General features: G+C 47.9%; 1 protein-coding gene across 5 annotated transcripts in view; it reads right to left on the bottom strand.

Annotated features, from left to right (window-relative positions):
• Nucleotides 1–3,733: 3,733 nt before the first annotated feature.
• Nucleotides 3,734–26,688, bottom strand: part of LOC122233578 — a 31,601-nt gene continuing 8,646 nt past the window's right edge. For 4 of the 5 annotated variants that reach the window (XM_042966648.1, XM_042966650.1, XM_042966651.1 and 1 more), the window contains 4 exons: nt 11,936–12,021; nt 11,524–11,612; nt 10,737–10,767; nt 3,734–4,229 (listed from right to left, as the gene is read on the bottom strand). In XM_042966648.1, coding sequence (XP_042822582.1) covers nt 3,964–4,229; nt 10,737–10,767; nt 11,524–11,612; nt 11,936–12,021 — 472 coding nt within the window. In that variant the 3' untranslated portion in view covers nt 3,734–3,963. The remainder of the gene's footprint in view (nt 4,230–10,736; nt 10,768–11,523; nt 11,613–11,935; nt 12,022–26,688) is intronic. The other variant, XM_042966652.1, reaches the window with a different exon arrangement.

Raw genomic sequence — 26,688 nt, 5'->3', positions numbered from 1 at the left:
CAGAAGAGAGATTCCAGCCAACATGTGAATGTCACAGATTTGTTTCTTCTGAGCCTGAGAGCCTCAAGTCAGAATTTTTGTTTACCTTGTTTCAGTTGTGACAATGAAATGAGGTAGAGCATGGCACTAACTTGACCTGATTGTAGGCTACAAGCTTGAAAAATAATAGCGATTGTTTTTAATTCAACAAATTATTGAGCACCTACTATATGTAAAGCAACCGACGTCTGTAGAGACCTATGCTCCAGCTTCAGGAAACTTCGAGTCTAGGGGGCAACAGTCTGCCATCTGCTGCTGAGCGGGACCGCTGTTCAGCCCCGAGGAACATTCTGGTTGGTCTTGGGCTCCTCCTGTAGGCCGGGAGCCTAAGTGTCCCCAGTGCACAGTGCCAGTGCCACTTCTCCAAATCTTGAGGCACTGCTGTGCCTCAATCGTCTCTCTCCACCTACAAATCTGATATCTGGAATGATTGTTGAGTGCCCCCGCTGCAATGACACCGTGCACCCCGTTTCGCGGGATGGTCTGCTAGAGCAGAAATCTCAGCCTGGTGGGAGAACAGAGCACATAGCCAGTGGAAACGAAAGAAACCTGGTCTGGGGCTCAGAATGTCTGGGCTCCAGCCCACATCTGCTGAGTGACCTTGGGTAGGTCACCTTTCCTTCCTTAGCTTCAGCTCCCTCATCTGTATAAAGGGATCATAAAAACACTTCTTGATTTTACCTTTGGGCCAGATATGGGGAGCTGTGGGAATAGTATGTTCGGATCATGGAAACTGCCCTCGCTCGAAAGGCTTGTGTGTTACAGATAAGTGAAAGGCAGCCAGTCGGCAATATCCAACACACCGCAGGCCTGCTCAGAGCACAGGGATCTTCTCTCAGCTAAGGAAACCTTAGCTCATCGGCCCTGGTAAGGTTAGGCATCTTTTCCTTGTTTCCTCAATCCTGTTTAGGAGGGAAGGGCTGAGGAAGAGAACACAATTTTAGATACTTTGAATCCTCAACGGTTTTATTCTCTAAGCAAAAATACTCCCCATGGGGAAAACAGGTTTGAGCTATCAGAGTCTACTTGGCCACCCCTCCCCCAACCCACAAAGTATTTGTCTCTGCTGTGCAAGAATCTTCCTTTTCTTCCTTTCTCCCAGAGTCTGGCCACCAAGACCTGGAATCCACCTTCAGGTGAGACGCCAGATTTCCTCTTCCAGAACTTTGTTCTCCATTGAGCTCTCAGGGAACCAGCCCTTAGAAATGGACCTCAGAAAAAATCAGGCCTAGGACTCCCAGAACCCCCATTTCCTGCCCACTTGGAGGTCCCCTTTTGGGGTACTTCACCCCACCCCCTGCCAATTTCCAAGGCTGCTCCGGGCTCTGGGGACAGAGGAGGAGGGCGACGTGGCAGAGTATAGCTGTTATGCCCTTTATCTCTCTAGCACCCTTCCCCAAGGTCTCTGGATGGCAAAATGGGCCATAAAGGATTAAATAGATATAACAGATGATCTATTAATTAAGGACTTTAATTCGCCCAGGCCTAGGCCAAGCAAGAGTAAGGTGTCGGCGGCTGCTCAGAGCAGATTGGGGAAAACGAAGCTGAAAAACCAGTGCTGAGTTTGGTTAGTGCGGTTCTTGGGGGAGACTCTGCCTTCTCGGTCCAGGAAATAAGTGTCTCTGGGAATGAATGAGTCAGATATTTTGTCTCCTGGAACCTTCTAGAACCTAATGCCAAAAGGAGAGGAATGGGAGTGCCTGAATCATAGACTTGTGGATGTGGAGGAGTCAGTCATCAGGGGTGATGGGGGTGGGGGATGCTCACGTGGGGAAGGATGACCAAGATAGGTTTGCTTCCCAGGTGGGGTTCCCTCTTGTTCCCATAGGGCACACGTTTCTGTTACTGGCTGCACCCCATCTCCTAACTTCCTCTATCTTTTCCCTCTCATTCTTCCTTTCTTTTCACTCTCCCTTGCCCCCTTCACTTCTCCCAGAATTTCTCTCATTTTCCTCCAGGCTGGGCCACCTCACCCCCTCCCCCTTCTCTTTCCTGTAACTTAAGCTGTAGTTGGGAGTTGGAGGAGCTGGGCTGGTTTGAAAGGAGGCCCCACTGCTTTTCAGGGAGGAATTGAAACCGTGGAGCTGGGGGTGAGGGGGTGAGGGGAGGCAGAGGGGGAGGGGGCGGCTTGAGAAATCAAAGCGGCTGCAGCTCCATCTGGGAAACCAACTTTGATTTACTAGCAAGGACCTGGCTCTCTAACACCCCCCCCCCCCTTTCCCTGGACTTTGCTTTGTGGTGATAACTGGGGGCTGGGAAGTCTGACTCCCTCCCCCAGCCTGAAAACCCGTTCTTCTCCTGGGAGAACCAGCGCAAGGAGGAAGGCCCAGGGGACCCTGGCTAAATAGGGCTGCTGAAGCTTCTAAAGGGGGCCCTGTGTGTCAGGAGCTGGGTGTGGAAGGGTACCCCTGGGGAGGAAGGAGGAAATGTCCTCAGTGCAGGCTGTGAGCCCCACAGACTTGGCCCCGCTCTGGCTCGAAGTGACACTCTCCCCAGAGATGGGGCGCTGGGCTGGGGGCGCTGCCAGGAGAAGGCCAGGTCTTCTTCGTGTCTGTGGCCTTGCCCTCTGAACTGGCTGGGGGTGGGGGTGGGGGGGAGGCTGGGGCCTGGGAGTGGCGAGTAAGAACCAGGAAAAGAAAATGAGAAAGAAAAGGAAAATCTATTTTAATAGATTGTTTTGTGTTGAAATTCAGTGTGGGTTATGGACAACACTGGCTTCGAGTGGGGACTCCAGGCCACTCTGGATGGCAGGGCCAGCCAGCTCTCTCCTCCCTCTCCTGTCCCCTGTTTCTGTTTCAGCTTGCTCCTTTTCTGTCAAATCCTTGAACCCCCCAGGGTTTAAGGCACTGTCTGCCCTCTGCTATCAAAATAGGGTCCCAAAGGTCTTGAACACCAGTGCCGGGGGCTGCAGGGAGAACACGGTGAGCCACAGCTCCAAGAAATGCTTGTGCTTGCCACTGACTGACCACCTAGTTCTTCCTGGGTGGTTTTTTTCGGGGGTGGGGGATGCGTTAAATCCCTAGACTCCTGGGTTCCAGCAGAGCCCCCTGCCCCTGCACTCCCGCTATCACTGGTATTTTTCAGGGTTCAAGCATCCAGTCTTTAGAACTAGCTCTCAGGAAGGAGAAGGCGGCGCTAACTGGGCTAACTGTGCCCCAGACAAATGGAACCTTTTCAGAGCTCACTGTACTATGTGGAATTGCCCATCAGAGCTCCTGTCCCAGGACAATGTTCCTGAAAGCCTAGGGTCCACATGCATCAGAATCACAGAAGAAGGGGCACTGGGGCAGGATTTGCCTATTAGAAATACAGATTCCTGGGTCCTGCCGATGATGATCAGAATTGATAATCCCCAAGTGATTCTTATGCACACGCCAGAGCTTTCTGCTTTCCAGAGCCCTCAATTAGCTTTCAGAGCCTTGCTTCATCTTGGCAGCTGCCCAGTCTTGCCCCGTCCCCCACTCCAAACTCATTCAACAACCTTTCAAACTCTAACCCCAACGTAGCTTTCCAGCATTAACTTCTACCCCCACTGCCCCAGTGTGTGGACAAGATGGACCGGCCCCCAGCATCCATTCCCACCTCCTTCTAGTACCTTCCAGCACTTGCAGAGGTTGGAAAGCCAAGAAACTCATCTCTTAGCTTTCCTCGCAGCTAAAGGTCTGGATGCAAAGTGCATTGTTCGGGACTTGAAAGTTGGGAGGGTGATGAGACCGCATTTTTGTTGCTCTGCTATTTCTGCTGGCAGGCCAGCCCCCGGACATGGGGTCTTCCTGCGGCAGCACCCACAGTGTTCAGTGTCTGGGACGGTGGTGGAAGCCTGGCACCGATTCCTGTGGAGCTTTGGGGTTGCATCCATGATGTTAGTTCCAGCCGTAGCCTCTTCATTCTCCCTCCCCCCGACTGCAGCAGAGGTAGGGGCTCCTACTGGACCATCGTTTCTGGGGCTTCATTATAAGGTCCCGCTTTTCCAGTCCATCTAACAATTTGGCAGGCACCTATTTCCCCGTGGTCTTCGTCTGCTTGGACCGCCAAAACCAAATGCCATAGGCCAAATGGCTTAAACAACAGAAATTTATTGTCTTTGTTCTGAAGGTCCCAGATCAGGTTGCCACATGGTTGCGTTCTGATGAAGTCTCTCCTCTGGCTTGCAGGTGGCTGTTTTCTCCCTGTGTTCACAGGGCCTTTCTCTGTCGAGAGAGAAAATTTAAACTTAATTACCTCCTGAAAGCTCTGTCTCTACATATATTCACACTGAGGGTTAGGGCATCAACATAGGAATGAGGGGACACAGGTCGGTTCATAGCACCGTCTACATAAAGCACCTAGGGGCGCCAGGGTTGCTCAGTAGGTTGAGCATCTTTTCTTCTTAATTTTTTTTAATGTTTATTTACTTTTGACAGAGAGAGACAGAGCATGAGCAGGGGAGGGGCAGAGAGAGAGGGAGACACAGAATCCGAAGCAGGCTCCAGGCTCTGAGCTGTCAGCACAGAGCCCGACGCGGGGCTCGAACTCACGGACCGCGAGATCATGACCTGAACTGAAGTCGGACGTTCAACCGACTGAGCCACCCAGGCGCCCCTAGGTTGAACATCTTGATGAGGTTTTGGGGTGATGACAGGGGGCGTCCGGAGCCGAAGGCCAAGAAACAATTCTTGAAGACGTCTTTGGTGCAAAAAGGTGATTTTATTAAAGCTCGGGGACAGGACCCATGGGCAGAAAGAGCTGTGCTGGTGTTGTGAGGGGTAACTTGTTGTATACCCTCAGGTTGTTAGGTTGGGTCCCTCAAGGTTAGAGAGACCGTAAGTCTCTAAGGAATTTTGGAAGCAAGGTTTCTAGGACCTTGAGGGGCTAGCTGTTGTAAGGAAGATGCCATTTATTACCGTTCAGTAAAACCTCAGTCATGAGACCCTTCAGACGTATATCAGAGCGCCATAGGCTTGGAGTATGATTGCCAGCATATATCTTGGGGGAGTTGAGATAAAGGAAGTTTCCAGAGGAATTTTTATATGTTGATGTAGACCTACAGGATCCTGGGGGAGGGGGTTCAGGATAATGTTAAGCCAAAATTCCCTTTTGCCCTTGCCCGTAGCGAAGTGTCATCATTGAGGCAGCTGAACTCCTAGAGGGAGGTCTCTCTGCCTGTTTCAAGGACTCGTCAGGGGCTGTAGGCAGTAAGGGAATTTAATTTTTCCATTACCTTCGTTTCCCACATCACCATGGCAAGCACTCCCACCCCCTTCCATCTTGATGAGGGTGATATTGGGGCTCTAGAAAACAGAGTCTATAGGTTTCTGGAGATTAGGCTATGCATAAGGTTGCCTTTTTCTTACTGTTTACTAAGTGATCTGTAAACTGAAGGAGACTCCTGTCCTGCATGACCGTGATCTCTATCAGTCAACCATTTGCTATCTGTCCTTGCTCCCGTTCTTGGGCAGCCAGGGGTGTCCCACATATGACACACATCCCACGGGGCAGGGGTGGGGGTGGAGGTGCTGTAAGCCTGTGCTTTGCCCTCCGCTTGCTCCAGGCTCCCTCATCAGTCTGACTCTTGATTTCGCTCAGGTCATGATCTCATGGTTCATGAGTTCCAGCCCCACCTTGGGCTTTGCACTGACTGGGCAGAGCCTGCTTCGGATTCTCGGTCCCTCTCTTTCTCTGCCCCTCCCCCACTCATTCTCCCTCTCCCTCTCTCTCAAAAATAAACAAACATTAAAAAAAACCAAACCCCTCCTAAAATGCTCTTTGTTTCTTGCACCAAATCCTGCCTTCACCTATGAACTAGATAGAACAGCTGGTACTTTCACACTCTAAGTACTTGCTCCACTGGTTCCACCCTTGTAAATCCTTTAAGATCCCTTCCTGTAGCACTTCTCTGGGTGACTGTTTATCTTGTGGCATTTGGCACTTGGTATGTCTGACTACCCCCAACTCACAATAAGACAGTCTCTTGAGGGCAGAGACTGTATCTTAGTTTTTGTGCATACCCTAGTGCTTATGAGAGGTGGCATATAGTAGGTGCTCAGTAAACATCTGTTAAGTGAATCGATGCCCTCTATAAATAGGACAGGGACTGAAGAACTCCCTAAGGTGGGCAGTTGAGAGATCCAAGCATCCTGCCTGGACACCAGTCCAATGCCCATAACCCTGACTGCTTTGCCCATCTCTGGAACCCACATTTAGGGAGGCAAGAAGCTAAGCTCTGAGGAGAAGTAAGCAAGCCAGGTTTCTAGGTCCAGGTTTCCATCCTCCAGTTTTGGCAAGATTATCCAATTTCTTGCAGCCATACTGAATTGTAAATATGTTCTGGTCCCCGATCTGAGAAGTGAAGGTAAAAAACAAATTTGATATGATGGTGGGAACCCATGAAGCGGCCCCGGGGAGACCAAAGTGCTCAGGTCCTGGCCTTGGTACTTACTACCTCTCTGGCCTTCAGTGAATCATTTTGCTTCTCTGAGTGCCAGTTTCTCTATCTGCAGAACGGGTACAATAAATCCGCATTGTTCCCTTGAGGCGAGGATTGAACAAGAAAATGGATCTGTATTGACAGCTGCTTTGGGAAAGGAAGTTTAGGGTGGCACGTGCTATTTTGTAACCTGGAAGCAAATGTCAAACATAGATCACCCAGAGAGGCCTGAACACGGGCACATGAGACAGACTTACTCATGGGGCAGCATGCTTGGGGCCGAGCACTGGACTCCACAGGCGGAGAGAGGAGGTTTGAATCTCAGCTCTCTACTTCATTACTACCTTCCCTGGACAGGCCACTTGAGCTTTCTGGAGCTCAGACTCTCCATCGGAAAGAGAGGGGTGTGAATCTGCTCTCTCAAAGGGTTGGGAGGACCAGTCATAAGTGAGCAGTAACTTCACTCAATGGACACTCAATACAAGTCTTTAGTATTTGTTTTCCTCCTCTCCCTAGATGAGGTAGAGGCGGCCAGGAGGAGAAAAATTGGGGCAGGTGTCAGACTCCTAAGACCTGACGGGTTTGGGAGGCTTCCTCCATGGCTGGGTCACCTCTGAGTAACCCGTGAGGAATTCTGTGGCCTAAGATCTGGCAGGAGGGACACATACACTAATGCTGGATTCGGCAAAAAACCTACAGCAGATTTCAGTTTGGGGGACACAGTAACAAGTCTTCTTTGAGGCTGGTTCTGACTCAGTCACTCTCCAGGCATCCCTCTTTTGATACTCTCCCCAGCTCTTCCGGAGGGTGAGCACCCCAAAAGGCAAGAAACTCATTAGGAAGCAAAGAAAGAGATCAGACCTCAGCTGAGCTCTACTCTGAATGTCTCCTTTTGTTGGGAGGGGCACTAATGTGGAGGCAGCTTGAGGGAGGGGGGACCCCAAGGATGGAATTGGGAGGGGCAGGTCCTACCTTGTGGATGGGGGTCATTGGGAGGAGAAACAAACACTTCCCTCCTCTCTCCAGGAAGCTTCCCTTCCCCGCAGCTGGTGCCCCAAGGATTCCCCCCGCTCCACCCCAGGCCCTTCCCTTAGAGAGAGCCTGCTGAGCCTGGAATGAGAAGAATCTGAACTACAAACAGACCTCCCAGAGGCACCCCCAACTCTCCCCTAACCACTTCAAGCCAGCGAAAGCCTGGCTTCCTTGAGTGGGAGGCTGACTGAGAAGCAGGGCTGGGGTTTGGGCTACAGGGAGGGGCTGAGGTGGGGGTGGGGTGGGGGGGGTGGGCAGGGGGACTCTTCCTGGAGAGGGAGAAGAGGGAAGGGTTGAGGGCAGGGGAGGGACTAGGCTATATAAGGACTATATTTTCCAAACCAAAAATCAGAATTGGTAAGAGTATACTTGCAAGGGCCATGGGATTGGGGGGGGGGGGGCGGGTAGGGATTGAAGTCAAGCCTGTCCCAGAATAATGCAAATTCTGAGGCCCCCACTCCAGTCATCCAAATATAACCCTGGAGGAGAGGAAAAAAAACCCAGTCTGTCCCCTCCCCCCAATGCTCTCTTCCCCTCGCTTGGCCTCTGTCTCTGCTTATCTGATACAGTAGGTTATGGTGAGCCAGGGAGGGTCTTTAGGCTCTCCAGGGGCGAGGTTCTCCCAGTCCTTAGTCTGGGCTGCAAACTGAGTCCGCGGAGGCTGTAAATGAACTTGGAGAAGTGGAGGGCAGAGGCTAGAATCAGAGGAAAGATGGAGGGACCAGCCAAAAGGACCAAAGGCAGAGGGGCCTCTCCTGTCTGCCACACTTCCCCAGACCCTGGCCTCCTGCCCACTGTCCCCCTAGCATTCCTACCCTCACCTGGACCCAGCCTGGGGCTTTGACGTGAGTTAGCAGGGGCTGTCCGTGTCCATGGATGCCCAGCCAGTGTATCAGATGGGGCGAAACCCCTAGGAGGTGACCAGGGAGGAGAGGCTGCTGGAGCTGGAAGCTGCCTTAGGCACGATGACCTCTTTGCAGGGGCGCTCTCTCCAGCTTGTATAACACAGCTCCTGCCAAGGTTGGTATAGAAAGGCACAGAGCCCACAGCGGGCTGGGGAAGGCCGCTGAAAAGGCAGCTTAAGGGCTTCCTGCTGGGTGAGAGGGATTAGGGGCCTGTGGGGAGGGAGCCAGGCAGCAAGAAAGGCACTGGCCCAAAGCCAGAGCCCCTTGGCCGTAGGCCCTCTGGGATGAGGATCCCCAGGGTGTCTAGCGGGCTGGGGTCAGCGCTCTCCACCTGGATGAGGTGCTGGGAGAATAGGGATTCAGCCAGGGCAACATACTGGGATGAGGAGATTCCATGGAGCCCCCAAAAGGAAGGGAGGAAGGAAGGTTAGCCAACACTCCTGGATGAACTAGCACACTTTTAGTCAGAAGGGGGAAGGAGGGACCGAATGGACTACCCAGCTATTTTGTCCCTTGTCCCCTCCTGGGCTGCCTCTCACATGCAAGGTTTCATCTCAGAGGCTCCCAAGCTAGGAGGGGACAGCTCTCTGCTTCTCAGGACCTCCAACGTGGAAGAGAATGAAGGGGCCCCACATGGTCCGAAGTTCCCACAGGAGCATGGATTTAGGGGAAGAGCCCAGGAGGGGCTCTTGTCACCTAGAGACCCTGGGCAGAGGCCTGGATGGGGACAGCCAGGGCTGGTCTCACCCTGGCCCTGGGCTCCACTGTCTAATGTGTGAGTTGGGATCTTGGAGGCCACACTGTGTGGGGGAAAAGACCTGTTCCACTTGTGCTTCTTGTCCGAGAGCTGACACATGCATTCTGGAAACTGTAAAGTGCTATATAAATGTGAAGTACCCAGACCCCATCATCCCTGGAGTGTGTGTGTGTGTAAAAGGATGGATGTTCCCGGGAAGGGGTGGGGACACATCGAGAACTGGGGACTGCCAAGCCAGGTGCTTTGCATGTCTATAACCTCAAAAGAACTTTAAGAACGTTGTATTATTGTTGCCCCCATTTTATAGATGAGAATACCGAGGCTTATAAGGTAATGCAATTTCACATCCAAGTTTATAGAAGTTTATAAAATGGTGCATCCAAATTAGAAGGCAAGATTCTCTGGTCTTTAAAAGGTTACCTGGCCCCAGGGTTCCTACATTTAGAGGATTTCTTCCGATGTTTGGATCCTTCTCCTCCCTGGTTGGGCTCAGGCTTAGATCCCCAAGACCTTTCCCACTCCCACTCCAGAACAAGACCTTGAGAAGGCTGGAAAAGGGGATGAAGTCTGAAACAGGGCCCAGCTGACCAGATATGGTACACGTGGCTACCAGGGCTATTTTCTGGGAAGGGGCTCCAGCAATGGGTACTTCAAGCTCAGGGCATCCCTGGATCAGAGCTGCCCCGTCTCCCAACTCAGCTGGGCCAGCCCCCTTCTTTGTGCTCGGTTTTTTCCCACAGCCCCGCAAGGGGGGTGCTGGGATCCCAGGCCCACCCCCTCCTGCTGGGCAGCACCCCATCAAGCCCCACCATAAAAAGCTCGGCCGTGGAGGAGGAGGGGGTGTCCTTACTCGGAGAAGCCATCGGTGCCCTTCTCCCTTTCTGGGGAACAAGAAGCTTGCTAATGGCTTGGGCCCCTTCCCCAGCCCCTGGCCCCAGCCCTGGCTCCCCCAGACAAAAAGCTGCTTTACATGAGAAGAGCAGGCTGGCCTGGCCTTCCCCGGGCACTCAAAGAGGCGGTAGCCCCTGACAGCCGAGAGACTGCCCCTTCCCCCACTCCGAGGCCTCGTTTAGTTGCAATTAGCAATTCTTTGCAACCCACGGGGCTGAGGGGGAACGAGCCCCTCACCTCCCAAACCCGGCCTCCACGCCTGGGCTCCCTTCCCCTCCTCCCTCCCCACCAGTCTCCTCCTCGCTGCCCCACCCCCAGCTCACGGCTAGTCTGTCGGCTTCCTTAGAGTTCTCCAAGGAACCCAGCAACCAGAGGGGCGCCTCGGGGCGGGACAGGGTTTTCGAGGGCTGGAGGACACCTTCCTCAACCCACACGGCCCCTTGCCTCCTCTCTTCCCACTTGCCACCCCTCTCCGAGTCCGGCTTAACTCTTGGATCAGTAGGAGGGGTGAGAGATGGAAGGAAGAGATTTTAGGACCCGGAGAGGGTGAGCTGGTGGCATAGGGCACAGGGTGCTGAGGGAGGGGAGGAGGCCCTGGCTCTGGGAAAGTCTTCCCTGGTTGACCTGACCCTTGACATTGCAGTGGGCTCTCCCTTTCACTCAGGGCACCGCCGTGTAGGGCTGGGAGCCCAGAGCCTGGACTCCCCTCCAGCCAGGCAGTAGGAAGATGGTGCCATCTGGAAAATGAAAGGGGAGAAAAAGAATTTCAGGGCCCTTTGCCAGGCTCACACAAATCCACTCCTTGGTGTCCGGTCCCTGTGAAGGGTGGGGTTGGGGTACGAGTGAGAGAATGGGGGGGGGGAGGTCTGCAAGCCTTTTAGCCCCATTAGTAGTTTCTTCCAGGGTAACTACTTTCTGCCCAAGTCTCTGGTAGTCTCTTCCTGACGCCACCAGGGGGAGCCCTAGGCACAGTGGGCGCTCCAGACTGGGGAGAGGTGGTGATGTTGTCCTGCTGGGTCTGCACTATAAGCCTGTCCTTCCCTGAACCTACAGGACCTTTCCTCCTCCTTGGATGGAGAGTGAGAATCCCTGGAAGAGAAGACTGATCCTCTACGGGAATTCTGCTTCCGGCTTTAAAGAGTATGTGGAGGGTGGGACAAGATACCAATATTGTGGTTCAGATGGTGATCAAGGGACAAGGCCAGGTAAAGGGACTGAGGCTCCCCTGGGGTTCTCAGCTCTCAGTGCAGCTGCTTTGGAGGAGTCCAGGATTTCTGGCTGGTGTGGTCTTTTAGAGGTCTCCAGGATTTAAGAAAACAATAGGACAGGGGTGACTTAGACACAGAGCCCAAGGTTTGCAGCAGAGATGAGCTGGGTTGTTTTGGGGCTCCTCCATTTTAAGTACTGATATTACACCACCCACACAAATGTGTGGGGAGGGCATGGTTTAGGCTTGGGAAATAAGAAAGAAAAATCTGGCCCCTTTTGCCAACCTTCAGTGGACTCTCAAAACTCCTATCCTTGGAGCCTGGTTTCACATCACAACCAGGGAGGAAACTGTAGACAGAGGCGCCAGGTGGTTCTAGGGAAGGAATCACTTAGGATTATTTCCTGTGGAATTTGCACGTAGGCCCCTTTCCCATTCGAATCCCCCAACTTCTGTTTGCGGCAGAGGGTGGGGGTGGGGTGGGGGAGAGTGCCCCATAAATGAAGAAGAGATGTGAGTTCCCACTCAGAGCTGAAGGGCCCAAAGGAGTAAACAGACCAAAAGATAGGAAAGCTGGGTCCTTGCCCCCAGGGGAGGAAGGCAGGGTCAGCGTCTCCAGAATCTGTCCAGGAGATTCACTGGGAGGCCTGAAATCCAGATTCCTCAGAAGGGCTGGGGGAGGTGAAACGTCCGGACACCTGGGATCTTGCCTCTTCTTGCTGCTGAGGTGCTTGGGTCTCTGGACCTGAGAAGCCTGTGAGGTCCTCCTGGCCACCCACTGCCCCTGGGAGGAGGAAAAAATTTAAGGGAGGTCAAGTGTTGGGATCTCTGGGCAGGAAGCCTTTGCGAGCCAAGCCGGAGGCAGGAAATGCTCCCCAAGAGTTATCCTCCCACAGCGACCTCCTCTGAGGAGTCGGGTCACTGCACTCCCCTCGGGGAGCAGCAAGGCGGAGGGTGGCAGACCTGCCATTCGCTGCCCCGCCCCCTTCCTCCCCCCACCCTGCCAGAGCCTCCCTGCTGGCCATTTCCCCAGTCCCCACAGGCCCTCCTCAGCTTTCAGTTTTTGGAGCTCCGTGCTGCCAAGAATCTTGGCCCCACAGTCAAAGCCCCTCCCCACCCCCACCCCCAAGTCGGAGGTCCACTGGCCTTGGCTCCCCCAGGAGCACTAGATGTCCCAGCCTCCCTGGTGGACTTGGGGTTCCCTCTGCTTTGTTGCTTTGGCACTTGCTGTCCCCACTGCTTCTCTCTGCGGGGTGGAATCCTGCACACCTCTGGAATTGTCACTCTGTGCTGGAAGCCTCCCTGGGCTCCTATACCTCCTTGATCTCACTTCTCAGAACACACACCGCGTTTTCGCTTGGTTTTGAATTGTTTGAGATCTTGTCTGTCTGTCTGTCTTTCCACTGGGCTGAGAGATCTTATAACTCTGCCCTACAGAAACAGAAAGTGAGCTGGCTATACCATTTGAAGTGTTCTTGTAACTGTGTTAAAAAGTAAAAAAAGGACGCCTGGGTGGCTCAGTCAGTTAAGTCTCCGACTGACCCAGGTTATGATTTCACAGTTCGTGGGTTCGAGCCCCAAGTTGGGCTCTGTGTGGACAGCTCAGAGCCTGGAGCCTGCTTCAGATTCTGTGTCTCCTGTTCTCTCAGTCCCTCCCTGGCTCTTGCTCTCTCTTTCTCTCTCAAAAATAAATAAACATTTAAAAAAAAAAGTAAAAGAAACAGGTGATGTTAATTTTGATATATTTTATTTAGCTCAATATATAAAAAAAATCACTTCTATATGTAATCCATATAATAATTTTTTTAAAATATTTATTTATTTATTTAGAGACAGAGACAGAGACAGAGAGCACATGAGCAGGGAAAGCACAGAGAGAGAGAGGGAGAGAGAGAATCCCAAGCAGGCTTCATACTGTCAGCTCAGAGCCCAACACGGGACTCAAACTCATGAACCGTGAGATCATGATCTGAGCCCAAATCAAGAGTCGGATGCTTAACTGACCGAGCCACCCAAGCACCCCTCGATATAATTATTAATGCTATATTGTATATATGTATTTTTTTTTCAAAGTAAGTCTTTGGAATTCAGTGTGTATTTTACACTTATAGCACATCTCAATTTAGATGAGTCGTGTGCTCAGTAGTCATGCGGTTAGTGTTACCATATTGGACAGTGAAGCTCTAATCAGAGATGGAGCCCCATGTCTGTACTAAAAGTAGAGATAGCATGTTGTTTAAGAAGCCCAGCTGTTTGAACCAGACTTCTTGGTTGAATATTGGCTCAGCCACTAGCTGTGTGACCTTAGACCAGTCCCTTAACCATTCTGTGCCTTAATTGTCTCATCTGTAAAATGGGCCTAACAAGCCTTATAGGTTATTGTGAAGAGTAAGTGCTTAGGACAACATGTGGCACATAGTAGTATTTGCTCAATCAAGGCTGGCTGTCTGGATCTCTGCATGATGAGAACCTTGGCCCCAAACAATTGTTAGCTGAGACTGAATGAAAGAAATAGTCCTTTGCCCTGCAGCGGAATGAAGCAGAAGAAGCTGGTTGGGGTGAGTGAGTTTTGTCTGGAGAAATTGGAACAGGACTGGAGAAGAGAAGGCTGTGGGTGGCTGGCAGAAGGCCCTTCAGAGGGCCAGACGGAGGTTTATAGCTGTGCTGCCATGGAATTTGGAAACAGTAACAGAACAGCATAAGGCCGACATGATTCATTGCTGAAATGAAGCTTCTGGGGTTCTAAGAAGGGAGGTCTAGAGCTCTGAAGCCTTCAAAGAGCAGGGTGAGGTTTAGAAAACCAGCCAGCAGTGGGTGATGGGGAGTGTGCTGAGTGCTTGGAGAAAGGGACTAGTTAGGGCAACTAGTCAGGCCCACCCCTCCTGCAGGTACTCTCCCTCCCTGGCGTCTGGCCTCTAGAAGGCAGCAGTTAACGGCTGCGGGCTGCATTTTGAGGCCACAGCGCCCTCTGCTGGATTTGGGGGACCTGGGGCAGCAGCAAGAGTAAATGGTACTGGAATTTAGGGGAAGGGGTGACAAAACGCTGTGCGCGCCAAGTTCTGTACCAGATAGAGTCCTTCCTGATCCCCAGATACCCCCGAGGAGATCACACACTCGGAATCCCTTGACGAGGATGGAGGAAGTTTATGGAAAATGATCAACTTCTGGGGCACCCGAGGGGGCTCAGTCGGTTGAGCGTCCCGCTTTGGCTCAGGGCATGATCTCGAGGTTTGTGAGTTCAAGCCCCACATCCGGCTGCTGTCAGCCTGTAGCCCGGAGCCCGCTTCCCATCCTCTGTCCCCCTCTCTCTGCCCCTCCCCGCTTGCGCTCTTTCAAAAAGAAATAAACATTAAAAGAGAGAGAGAGACAGCAACTTCTGAACCTCTGAATTGTAAGTGTCCGTCCTTTATTTGCTCAGTTGGTATAAATGTGTGCTATATTAATTTCTAGGGCTGGGAGTTAGAGGCAAGTAATAGTAATAGTAATAATAGAATAATAATAATAATAATAATAATAATAATAGAGGCAAATAATAGTAATCATCATAATAAAATTAATAATAATAATAATAATAATAATAATAATAATGCCTTTGCAGCTAATGCTTATATAGCCCTACTATGTGCCAGGTGCTATTCTTTGACACAGCTGACAGACAGCGGAGCCAGACGGAACTGAGCAGCATAAGGCTCACCATAAGTCTGACACCAGTGTGTTTACTGAAACTCCATGAGATCTGCTTCTCAGAAATAATCAAGACTAGTTTTCTCCTTTACGCGAGATATAGTGAGGCCAAGCACTTTAGGTATCTGGACGTTTCTCTTTTGGTTTCTGATTCTTTGACGACTGCTAAATAATTTTGGAGAAATTTGAGTTAACATTTATTGATTTGTTGTGCACTAAATGTATGCCAACCACTGTGCTAAGCCCACTGTTGGATTATCTCACTGAAGCCCCACAATAGCCCTATGAGGTGACTGCTGTTATTTCCCCCCTTTTACAGATGGGGAAGTGTATTAGTTTTCTATTGCTACAAAACAAATCGCGTCAGGGGTGCCTGGCTGGCTTAGTCAGTAGAGCATCTGACTCTTGATCTCCGGGTTGTGAGTTCAAGCCCCACATTGGGTGTGGAGATTTCTTAAAAATAAAATCTTACCATTTTAACAAAACAACAAAAAAACCCTGCAAACCTCATGGCTTAAAACAACACACATTTAGGGGCGCCTGTGTGGCTCAGTTGGTTGAGCATCTGACTTCGGCTCAAGTCATGATCTCGCAGTTGACGAGTTTGAGCCCCGCACCAGGCTCTGTGCTGACAGCTCAGAGCCTGGAGCCTGCTTCAGATTCTGTGTCTCTCCGTGCCTCTCTCTCTGCCCCTTCCCCGCTCATGCTCTGTCTCTCGCTGTCCCAAAAATAAACATTAAACAACAACAACAACAACAACACACATTTATTATCTTATGGTTCCTATGGGTTAGAAGTCCAGACATGGTTTATTGGGCCAAGGTCTCACAAGACAGAAGTCAAGATGTCTGCTAAATTGTTTTCTCATCTGGAGGTTTCACTGGAGAAGAGCCTGTTTCCAAATTCGATCAGATTGTTGGCAAAATTCATTTCCTCCAGGGTACAGTATCGAGGGGCCCACTTCTTGCTGGCTGCTGGCTGCAAGCCACATGGGCTTTCCCAATGTATCAGTCAGTGTCTTCCAGAGAAATAGCACCAGTAGGATGTGTGTGTGTATGTATGTCCATGTGTGTGTATAAAGACATTTATTCCAAGAAATTGGCTTACATAATTGTGGGGGCTGGCAAGTCTGAAATCCATAGGACAGACTGGCAAACTAGAAACTCTCAGACGGGAGCTGATGCTGTAGTCTTGATGCAGAATTTCTTCTTTATTCCTCAGGAAAACTAGTTTCATTTTTAAGGATTTTCAACTGATTGGATGAAGCCCACCCAAATTACCGAGCTTAATCTTTACTTAAAGTCAACTGCTTGTTGGTATTCACCGCACCTACAATTTACCTCCATAGCAACACCTAGATACGCATGTGATTGAGTAACTGGGGACTATGGAGCCTAACCAAGCTGACACATAACACTCACCATCACACCTAACGTGACTGCTTGCTTCACCATGCCAGCAAAGAGCGTGGGTTGGCTAACAAGAAGTCATTTTGTATGATGTAATCAACCATGGGAGTGACATCTCATCCCCTTTGCCATAGTCTATAAAGTAAGAAGCAAGTCTTGGGTTCTGTCCACGATTAAGGGAAGAGGATCACACAAGGGTGTGAACACGAGGAGGTGATCTTAGAATCTGTCCACCATGGAAGCTAAGGCTCACCGAGGTTAGGGGAAAGGCCCAGCATAAGGCAGTGGTAAAGCTGGTGGCCTGTAAACCAGAAGCTACCCTGCTCTGCTCTTTGCTGGTTCCGTTTCCATGTTGCTGGCCCAGACGTTGTGCCCAGGTTCCTAGCTTTGCCTCATACTCTTTCCACAAAGAACTTGGCCTCTCGTATGTTTAACCATCGCATACAGGCTGAGGATGCCAAATCTGGGCCTCCCGGCTCCAGACTGTCTGATTCTCATCTGCCTGTATTTCCACTTGGGTGTCGGCATGTCTCAAACAGTGTGGTGGAAAGACCCTGGTCTGGTCTCAGCCTTGGCTCAGCCGCCAGCTCTTTGAGGACGCTGGCAAATCCCTGGACCTCTGCCTCTCAGTTTCCTGGACTCCTCCCTTCTCACACCCCCAAACTCTCTCCATTTACTGTCTCACATCTGGCCACCATGCTCCAGCCTCACTGCCTTTCAGTGAAAACCCTGGAGAGGCTCTCTGCTTCCACCATCTCCTTCCAATCCATTATGCTCAGCGGCTGGCACGATCACGTCCCGTCCTGAAAACTTTTCAATGACTTTCCCCCGCTCTTGGCATCAACAGTGAGCTCCTCAGTCTGACCTGCCAGTCCCTGGGTGGTAGGCTCTGGTTCGTATCTCCACCCCCTTTCCTGGCCACGCAGTTCCATGAAAGCAGAGACTATGCACCCCTGTGGCCCCAGCACCTAGCTAATCACATCCCTGATAAATTACAGAAATTATGTATGAAAGAGTAGGGTGAATCAGGCAACCCTTAAGGTTCTGTTTGTGATTCTTTTCTTCTTTTTTTTTTATGTTTATTTATTTTGAGAGAGAGAATGAGAGAGAGAGAGAGAGAGAGAGAGAGAGAAAGCGAGGGAGGGGCAGAGAAAGAGGGGGACAGAGGATTCAAAGCGGGCTCTGTGCTTACAGTAGAGAGGCTGATGCGGGGCTCAAACTCATGAATCGAACCATGAGATCATGACCTGAGCTGAAACCAAGAGTCGGACACTTAACTGACTGAGCCACCCAGGGGCCCCTGTTTGTGATTCTTCTAATCTGTCTGCTTCATCGAATAACACTAATCTCAAGTAGCCAGGTGTTACTGTAAATAGATTTTACTGGATCCCCAAAGGGGCCACACTAGGCCTTATTGCCATTTCTGTGACTTTGTTTCTATTCTTTTAGTGATGACACTACAAATTACATCTTATATTTACATATAGGGCATGTTGTTTGGGCCCATCTCCTGAAAGTTTCAGTGTGCATCAAAGTCTGAAGTTAATCAATACCTTAAAAAAAAAATTTTTTTTTAATGTTTATTCATTTTTGAGGGACAGAGAGAGACAGAGCATGAGCGGGGAAGGGGCAGAGAGAGGGAGACACAGAATCCGAAGCAGGCTCCAGGCTCCGAGCTGTCAGCACAGAGCTCGATGCGGGGCTCAAACTCACGAACTGTGAGATCATGACCTGAGCTGAAGTCGGATGCTCAACAGACTGAGCCACCCAGGCATCCCTAATCAATACCGTTACTTACCTTTCTCCTGGACCGTGGAATACTTTAATTTCATTTATCATTTATGTTGCACATATATATATTTTTAAATTTACATCCAAGTTAGTTAGCATATAGTGCAACAACGATTTCAGGAGTAGATTCCTTAAGCTCCTTACCCATTTAGCCCATCCCCCCTCCCACAACCCCTCCAGAACCCTCTGTTTGTTCTCTATATTTCAGAGTCTCTTCTGTTTTGTCCCCCTCCCTGTTTTTATATTATTTTTGCTTCCCTTCCCTTATGTTCATCTGTTTTGTATCTTAAATTCCTCATAGGAGTGAAGTCATATGATATTGGTCTTTCTCTGACTAATTTCACTTAGCATGATACCCTCCAGTTCCATCCATGTAGCTGCAAACGGCAAGATTTCATTCTTTTTGACTGCTGAGTAATACTCCATTGTATATATATACCACATCTTCTTTATCCATTCACCCGTCGATGGACATCTGGGCTCTTTCCATACTTTGGCTATTGTCGACAGTGCTGCTATAAACATTGGGGTGCATGTGCCCCTTCGAAACAGCACACCTGTGTCCCTTGGGTAAATACCCAGTAGTGCAACGGCTGGGTCGTAGGATAGTTCTATTTTTAATTTTTTGAGGACCCTCCATACTCTTTTTTCCAGAGTGGCTGCACCAGTTTGCATTCCCACCAGCAGCACAAAAGAGATCCTCTTTCTCCACATCCTTGCCAACATCTGTTGTTGCCTGAGTTGTTAATTTTAGCCATTCTGACTGGTGGAAGGTGGTATCTCATTTGTACTTCCCTGTATTTAATTTGTATTTCCCTGATGATTTATTTTTTTATTTTTTAAAAGATTTTATTTTTAAGTAATCTCTACACCCAACGTGGCGCTCAAACTTATAACCCCAAGATCAAGAGTGGCATGCTCTACCGACTGAGCCAGCCAGGCCCCCTATGTTGTACATTTTAAATTCTCCTTTTTAACCTCACTGGGCATTAGTATTATTGTTTACCCCGTCAATGCTTTTTTAGATTTATGTACATATCTTTTCACTTTTTTAAGATTTTTATTTTTTTATTGAGATATCATTCACCCCTTAATTAATTAATTAATTTTTTGAGAGACCGCACACAAGTGGGGGAGGGTCAGAGAGAGAGGGAGACACAGAACCCGAAGCAGGCTCCAGGCTCTGAGCTGTCAGCACAGAGCCCAACGCGGGGCTCGGACCCAAGAACCTGGAGATCATGACCTGAGCTGAAGTCAGACGCTTAACCAACTGACACACTGAGAAGCCCCTCATTCACCATTTTAAATGTGCAACTCAGTGGTTTTTAGCATATTCACACAATTGTACAACCGTCACTGCTATCTAATTCCATAATATTTTTGTCGCCCCAAAATGAAATCCTGTACTCCTTAGCAGTCATTCCCCACTCTTTTCTTCCTGTAGACCCTGGCAACCACTAACCTACCTTCTGTCTGTCTCTGGATTTGCCGGAATCACACAATATGTGGCCTTTTGTGTTTGGCTTCTTTCATTGAATATAATGTTGTCAAGATTCATCCACGTCATAACATGTATCAATACTTAATTCTCTTTGTGACCGATTCCATTGTATGGACAGACCACAATTTGGTTACGAATTCATCAGCTTATGGACATTTGGGTTTTCACTTTTTGGTTATTATGAAAAATGCCGCGATGAACGTTCCATGTGCAAGTCTTCACTCCTTGCGTCTCGGACCTTCCATGTTTGATCACTTCTGTCTGAATTGCATCCTTTAGAATTTCCTTCTGTGAAGCTCTGCTAATGGCAAATTTTCTTAGTTTTTGCTTGTTTGAAAATTTACTCTTGACCTCTCGGTCAGAAGTTACTTATTATTTTTTTTAAGTAATCTCTATGCCCAATGTGGGGCTCGAACTCAGGACCCCAAGATCAAAAGTCGTGTGCTCCAACTGAGCCGGCCAGGTGCCCTAGAAATTATTTTCTTTCAGCATGTTCAAGATATCATTCCATTGTCTTTTAGTTTCCATTACTGCTGGTGAGAAGGCTGCTCTTAAGATTTTCTTTCTTTCTTTGTCATTCTAAAGTTTCACTGTGATATATCTACATGTGCATTCTATTTTATTTGCTCTGCTTGGGATTCTCTGGGCTTTCAGGACTTGTGGATTGATGCCTCATCAGTATTGGAAAATTCCTTGGCATTATCTTTCAAATCTCGCCCTTGCCACATTCTCTTGTCATTTCCTTCTAGAACTCAGATCAAGTTTTGTTAAACATTTTCAATGTATCCTCCAAGTCTCTCAACATCTTTTCTCATTTCGCCCCTCTTTTCTGCATTCTGGGTCACTTCTGCTCCATATTCTAATGCCTTTCTGGGATCCCACTCTCTCTTAGGCTTTGCCATGGAAATTTATAACTCTCTTGTCATATATTTGTGCTATTGTTAAGGAGATTTAAAAAATATTTTATAAAGCATTTGCAGTTGCTTTCAGTGGGAAGGTTGGTATGAATAACTTAGCCCATCATTACTAGAAATGGAAGTCCCACTGGCGTCTTTATTCCCTCCACTTGGTATACGTTCTCCCTTCCCTGCTGACTCAAACTGGAGCCATTCCCCAAAGACGGCCTCCAATTCCATGTCTTCCAGCAGCCCCGTTCTTTCCTGCCCCCTTGGAGACTTCTTACCCCACAGCCAGAAGTGATTGTCTCCCATTCAGTGGCAGCACCTTGGGGCTTCTCCTGAATTGTTTACTTATCAGATAAATTTATGGATTGATTTATGTCTCCTACACTAGATGACTGGCTCAGGAAATGCAGGAATTGCCCCACCACAGGCTCCAGATCCTGGCAAATCAGGGTGTGTGGTGGGGATGGGAGAAATTCAGGTTCAGAAGGTTTGAGGTAGTTTCTGATTCTGACCAGGCATCTGGGGGTGCATTCTAAGACTCCTCCCTCCATGGAGCACGTGGGTGGCTCACTTGGTTAAGCCTCCAACTCTTGGTTTCAGATCAAGTCACCATCTCACAGTTCCTGAGTTCGAGCCGCTTGCTTCGGGCTCCGCGCTGCCTGTGGAGAGTCTGCTTGGGTCTCTCTCTCTCTCTCTCTCTCTCTCTCTCTCTCTCTCCAAATAAATAAATAAACTTAAAAAAAAAAAAAAGGACTCCTCCTACTAACTGCTTCATTAAACCCCTGTTGGCCCTTACACATCTCCTCCTCAGAGTTGGAGATTGATTGGAGGGGGAGCCTGGGGTCTGGAAACCAGGATCTGAGATCAACTTGGGGCGGGCCAGGAAACTCGAAGGTGACTGCATTCTCTCAGCACGTCAGTAGGTGGCAGCACACACATACCCATTTGCAGCCCTAGTAGCTGCTTGCACACTTCCGGGTCCACCGGGACCTAACTGGGCACTAGGAGTGTGACTGCCCTAAGTTGGACATAACTTAAGTGCCAAAACAGGATACGGTAAAGAACCTCCCCTCCAACCCTCTCCCTGTTCCCTCTCCCCTTGGGTCCCCAGCTACAGCGATACCCACCACACTCCAGTCGAGTGTTTCCTGCCTGCTTAGTCTTTGCCCTTGCTGTACCTTCTGAAAGGCTCTCCCTTTCAATCAGCTCTTCAAACCATTCCCAGCTCAAAAAAAGTTTTCTGAATTGGTTACAATGATCTTAAACTTTATATATGATAACGAGAGCCAAGGAATGTATGGGAAAGAACAGAGTGAGGAAGGACTTGTGTGTGACTACCACAGTAGTGGTAGTCTTGGTAGGAAGGACTACCAAGTGTGAGAAGAGACCATGAAGGCTCTGTAATTAAATCGATACTGCATTGATATGGGAGTAGACAAATCGATCAGAATATCAGAACGGAATAAAGAATCCAAAAATAAGTCCCACAATATATGAAATTCTAATATATAACATAGGGGGTGGTTTAGTTGATTGGGAAAAATATAAAAATGATTTTCCAATAGCATGCTTTCCAAATGGAAGAAAATAAAATAAGAGTTTCATCTTATATACAACAATGAGGCTTAGGTGGATTAAAATTTTAAATGTGAACAGTAAATTCATCTCACAACTAGTAGATAAATTCTGGGGATCTAATGCACAATATAGTTATTATAGTAAGTGGTACTGTATTATAAACTTCAAAGTTGCTAAAAGAATAAATCTTAACTGTTCTCAACTCAAAGAAATGATAAGTATGTGATACGATAAGGTGTTAGCTAACATTGCTGTAGTAATCATATTGCATACATAAATGTATCAAACCAATACATTGAATGCCTTAAATAGCATGTCTGTTATATCTCAGAAACTTCATAAAATCTTGTATGAAAATCTAGGAGTCTGCATGCATGATGTAGAGTGAGAAAATATTGGGGCCCCTGGGTGGCTCAGTCAGTTAAGCATCTGACTTCATCTCAGGTCACAATCTCACAGTTCATGGGTTCGAGCTTCACATCGAGCTCTGTGCTGACAGCTCAGAGCCTGGAGCCTGCTTCAGATTCTGTCTCCCTCTCTCTCTGCCCCTCCCCAGCCCACTTGCACTCTCTCTCTCTCTCTCTAAAATAAATAAACATTAAAAATTTTTTTTTTAAAAAGAGTGAGAAAATATTAACCAAGATTGAAAAAACTGGAAGCTGTAATAGAAAAAAAACAAATAAGGGTGCCTGGGTGGCTCAGTCGGTTAAGCGCCAACTCTTGATATCAGCTCAGGTCATGATCTCACAGTCTGTGGGTTCGAGTCCCACATCACTGGGCTCTGCGCTGATGGCACAGAGCCTGCTTGGGATTCTGTCTCTTCTCTCTGCTCCTATCCCACTTGTGCACATGTGTGCATGCTCTCTCTCTCTCTCTCAAAATAAATGAATAAACTTAACAAAGAAAAAAGAAAAAAAATAAATTGACTATGTAAAAGTTAAAAAGGAATCGTTTTGCAATTATATGTATAGCAAATCACCATGTCATATACCTTAAAATTATACAATGTTATATGTCAATGATATCTCAATAAAGCTGGAAAAAAGTTAAAATGGTTTGGGGATGGGAAAATAGAACATAAGCACAGTTGTCAGGTAAATGGTAGATTTACTTATTTTTTTCTTTTTTAATAAATATTTTTATTTGTCATTACTTTTGAGAGAGAGGGAGAGCGTGTGCAAGTGGGGGAGGAGCAGAGAGAGAGACATACAAAATCCGAAGCAGGCTCTAGGCTCTGAGCTGTGGGCACAGAGCCTGATGCAGGACTTGAACTCAATAACTATGAGATCATGACCTGAGCCGAAGTCGGATGCTTAACCAACTGAGCCACCCAGGCGCCCCGGTAAATGGTAGATTTAGAAAAAAAATTGTAACACAAATGGCAAATCATGGGTTAATAGTTCCGCTATGCAAAAAGATTTTACAAATCGACAGAAAAAGACAAACAACCCCATAGAAAATGGCAAGGCCAAGAATAGGTAATTCATGGAAAAACAGTAATTTTTAAAAGACTCAAATTCACAAGTACACAGGGAAATGAAACATTAAGTAACAGTAAGTTGTCACTTTGTACCCACCACACTGACCAAAATTAAAGGGAGCAAAGACACTTCCTGGCAGGAATATGGAGAAAGGTGCACTCTTGGGTATTATTGGACACTATTGAATGAAGGAGGTGGTGCAGCCTCCCTGGAAAATAACCCAGCAACATTTATTAAAATTAAAAAAAAACAACCCTCCTTTAACTGAGCAATCCCAGCCTTGGGAATTTGCCCCATGGAAACAGGACCACCCATACATAGGAAGGAGAATACAAAGATGATCAATGTAGCATTAATTGCAAAGACACTGGAAACAATGAATGCCCATCAGTGAATGGTAGAATAAATGTCCATCAGCAAATGGTTGAGCAAATGGTGACATGGCCATACAATGGCATATTATGCAGTCTTTAAAACGAAAAAAATGAGAGCCCTTCCAATAGTCTTGGAGAGCTTTTCACAAGGTATTGTTGAGTAAGATAAGCAAGGTGCAGGTGTGAATAATAAGATACTGTTTCTTTAAAACTAACAACAAGGGGTACCTGGGTGGCTGAATCAGGGTTGAGCATCTGACTCTTGATTTCAGCTCAGGTCATGATCCCAAGGTTGTGAGACTGACCCTCATGTCGAGCCCCATATCGGCCCCACTTCCGGCTCCATGCTTAGCATGGAGCCTGCTTACGATTCTCTTTCCCAGTTCCTGAGTGGCTCAGTCGGTTAAGTGTTCGACTTCCGCTCATGTCAGGATCTCACATTTCCTGAGTTTCAGCCCCGAATTGGGCTCTCTGCTGTCAGTGTGGAGCACACTTCAGATCTTCTGTCCCCCTCTCTCCCTGCCCCTCCCCTCCACTCTCTCTCTCTCTCAAAACTAAATAAATATTTTAAAAAATGATTCTTCTCCCTCTCCCCCACTTGTGCACGTGCTTTCACTCTAAAATACAATTTTTAGATTTTGGAGACTGTGAGGGTGTTATCGCCATGTTCCTGTCTGTGGTCACCTAATCTTAGCGGATCCCTACAAGTAGTTACTTGAGTGACAACCCATGGCATACTTCATGACTTATGTATTTATTACAGAGATTTATATGAACTTTGCATAAGAAAGATAATAAATTGATACTTTCTTTTCTCTTTCAACCTTTCCTCTCTGAGAAAAAGTTGCCAAGAGCAAGTCACAAACCATTCTGGTGGAAATGCTGAGCCAAGCTGGGACGGGTTACTCCCTCAACACTAAGAGAAGCCGACTCCGACTCCGGGAGAAACTGACTCTCCTACGTTATGATCTGATTGTGAAAACAAAAGTCCTCTTTGTGGAACAGAAAAACATACACTCCCTCTAAACAATGGATTGAAAATGAATTTGATTTATAAATGAGAAGACTGAGGGCGGGATACTGATTCAGAAATTCTGCAGCGTGTAATAGAAGAAATGGCAGGGAACCACTGCCTCCTGTGATTTGAAGGCCACTGTGAAGGAAAACAATGTACTGAAAGTTTTTCATATTAGGACATATATCATTGCATCACATTCATTTATCTTTCTGGATATTTTCATAGCCCTTAATAAAAAATGTTAAAATAAAAAAAGGAAATAAAACACAATTTTTAAAAATTGCTTTAAGGGACTCCGGGTGGCTCAGTCAGTTAAGCCTCTGACTCTTGGTTTCGGTCGGGTCATGATCTCGGGGTTTTGTGCGTTCGAGGCCTGCATGGGGCTCCGTGCTGACAGCTCAGAGCCTGCTTGGGATTCTCTTTCCCTCTCTCTCTGCCTCTTTCCTGCTCCGGGGCATGCAGGCTCTCTCTGTGTCTATCTCTCAAAATAAATAAGTAAACTTAAAAAAATAAAACCACACCAAACTTGTGTGCATTAAAAAATTGTTTATGCTGATACGTGGAAAAAATAAGCAAAAATAAAGAGAAAAAAGAGGAAAAAATCTAGTTCAGATCTTCCATGTTCTTTCACATCATCCCCTGTAAAGGAGAGTTGGCCTCTTCAGAGTTGCACCCTGAACCCACACTGTGCCCCTTACAGGCTCCTTCCTATCCCTATACCTGACTGGTGGACATTGACAATTACATCTACTAACTGTCTCCTTCAACGTCTGGTTGGTCCTGGGGGTCACAGATCATTCTTACTAAATGTCCTAGCATGGTAATCCCCAGGTTAAATATTCAAGAAGTCTCACTAAGTGATTGTTTCGTCACTCAGCCTGAAGAATCTGCAGAAGGAAAGAGGATGCCTTGGCCCCTTTCCTTGAAGAAATTCTTAGAACAGTTGGCCTCAAATATTCATGAGCATCAGAATCATGTTTTGGCAGGTGGGTGTGGTATTTTGATTTGGCAGAACTTGGGTGGGGCACTGTAATCTGCATTTTTAACAAGCACTCCCGTGTTATTCTGACCCCATTTTGAGAATCTCCTCTCAAGTCAAGATCTGCATAGACAATTGATTTCATTTCCATTTAAATTCTCAGAGACATCTCAGACTTAGCAGGTCTAAAGTGCACTCTTGGCCTGCTTAGTTGGTGGAGTGTGTGACTCTTGATCTTGAGGTTGTGGGTTTGAGCCCCACATGGGTGTAGAGATTACTTAAAAATAAAGTCTTAAAAAAAAAAAAAAGTAAAGTGAAACTATTGATACCCTCCCAAATTTTTCCACCACCCACACAACCTTCCCAATCTCAGCAAATGATTCCACATTCCACCTAGTTACACCAGGAATCTTGAAGTCATTTGTATTTTATTTTATTTTATTTTATTTTATTTTATTTTAGGGAGAGAAAGAGCACGCAAGCAAGGGAAGGAGCAAAGGGAGAGAGAGACAATCTTTTTTTTTTTTTTTTTTAATTTTTTTTTCAACGTTTTTATTTATTTTTGGGACAGAGAGAGACAGAGCATGAACGGGGGAGGGACAGAGAGAGAGGGAGACACAGAATCGGAAACAGGCTCCAGGCTCTGAGCCATCAGCCCAGAGCCTGACGCGGGGCTCGAACTCACGGACCATGAGATGGTGACCTGGCTGAAGTCGGACGCTCAACCGACT

Source organism: Panthera tigris, chromosome E1, assembly GCF_018350195.1.
Source record: "Panthera tigris isolate Pti1 chromosome E1, P.tigris_Pti1_mat1.1, whole genome shotgun sequence".
NCBI lineage: Eukaryota > Metazoa > Chordata > Mammalia > Carnivora > Felidae > Panthera > Panthera tigris.
This window is presented reverse-complemented; position numbering and strand designations above follow the sequence as displayed.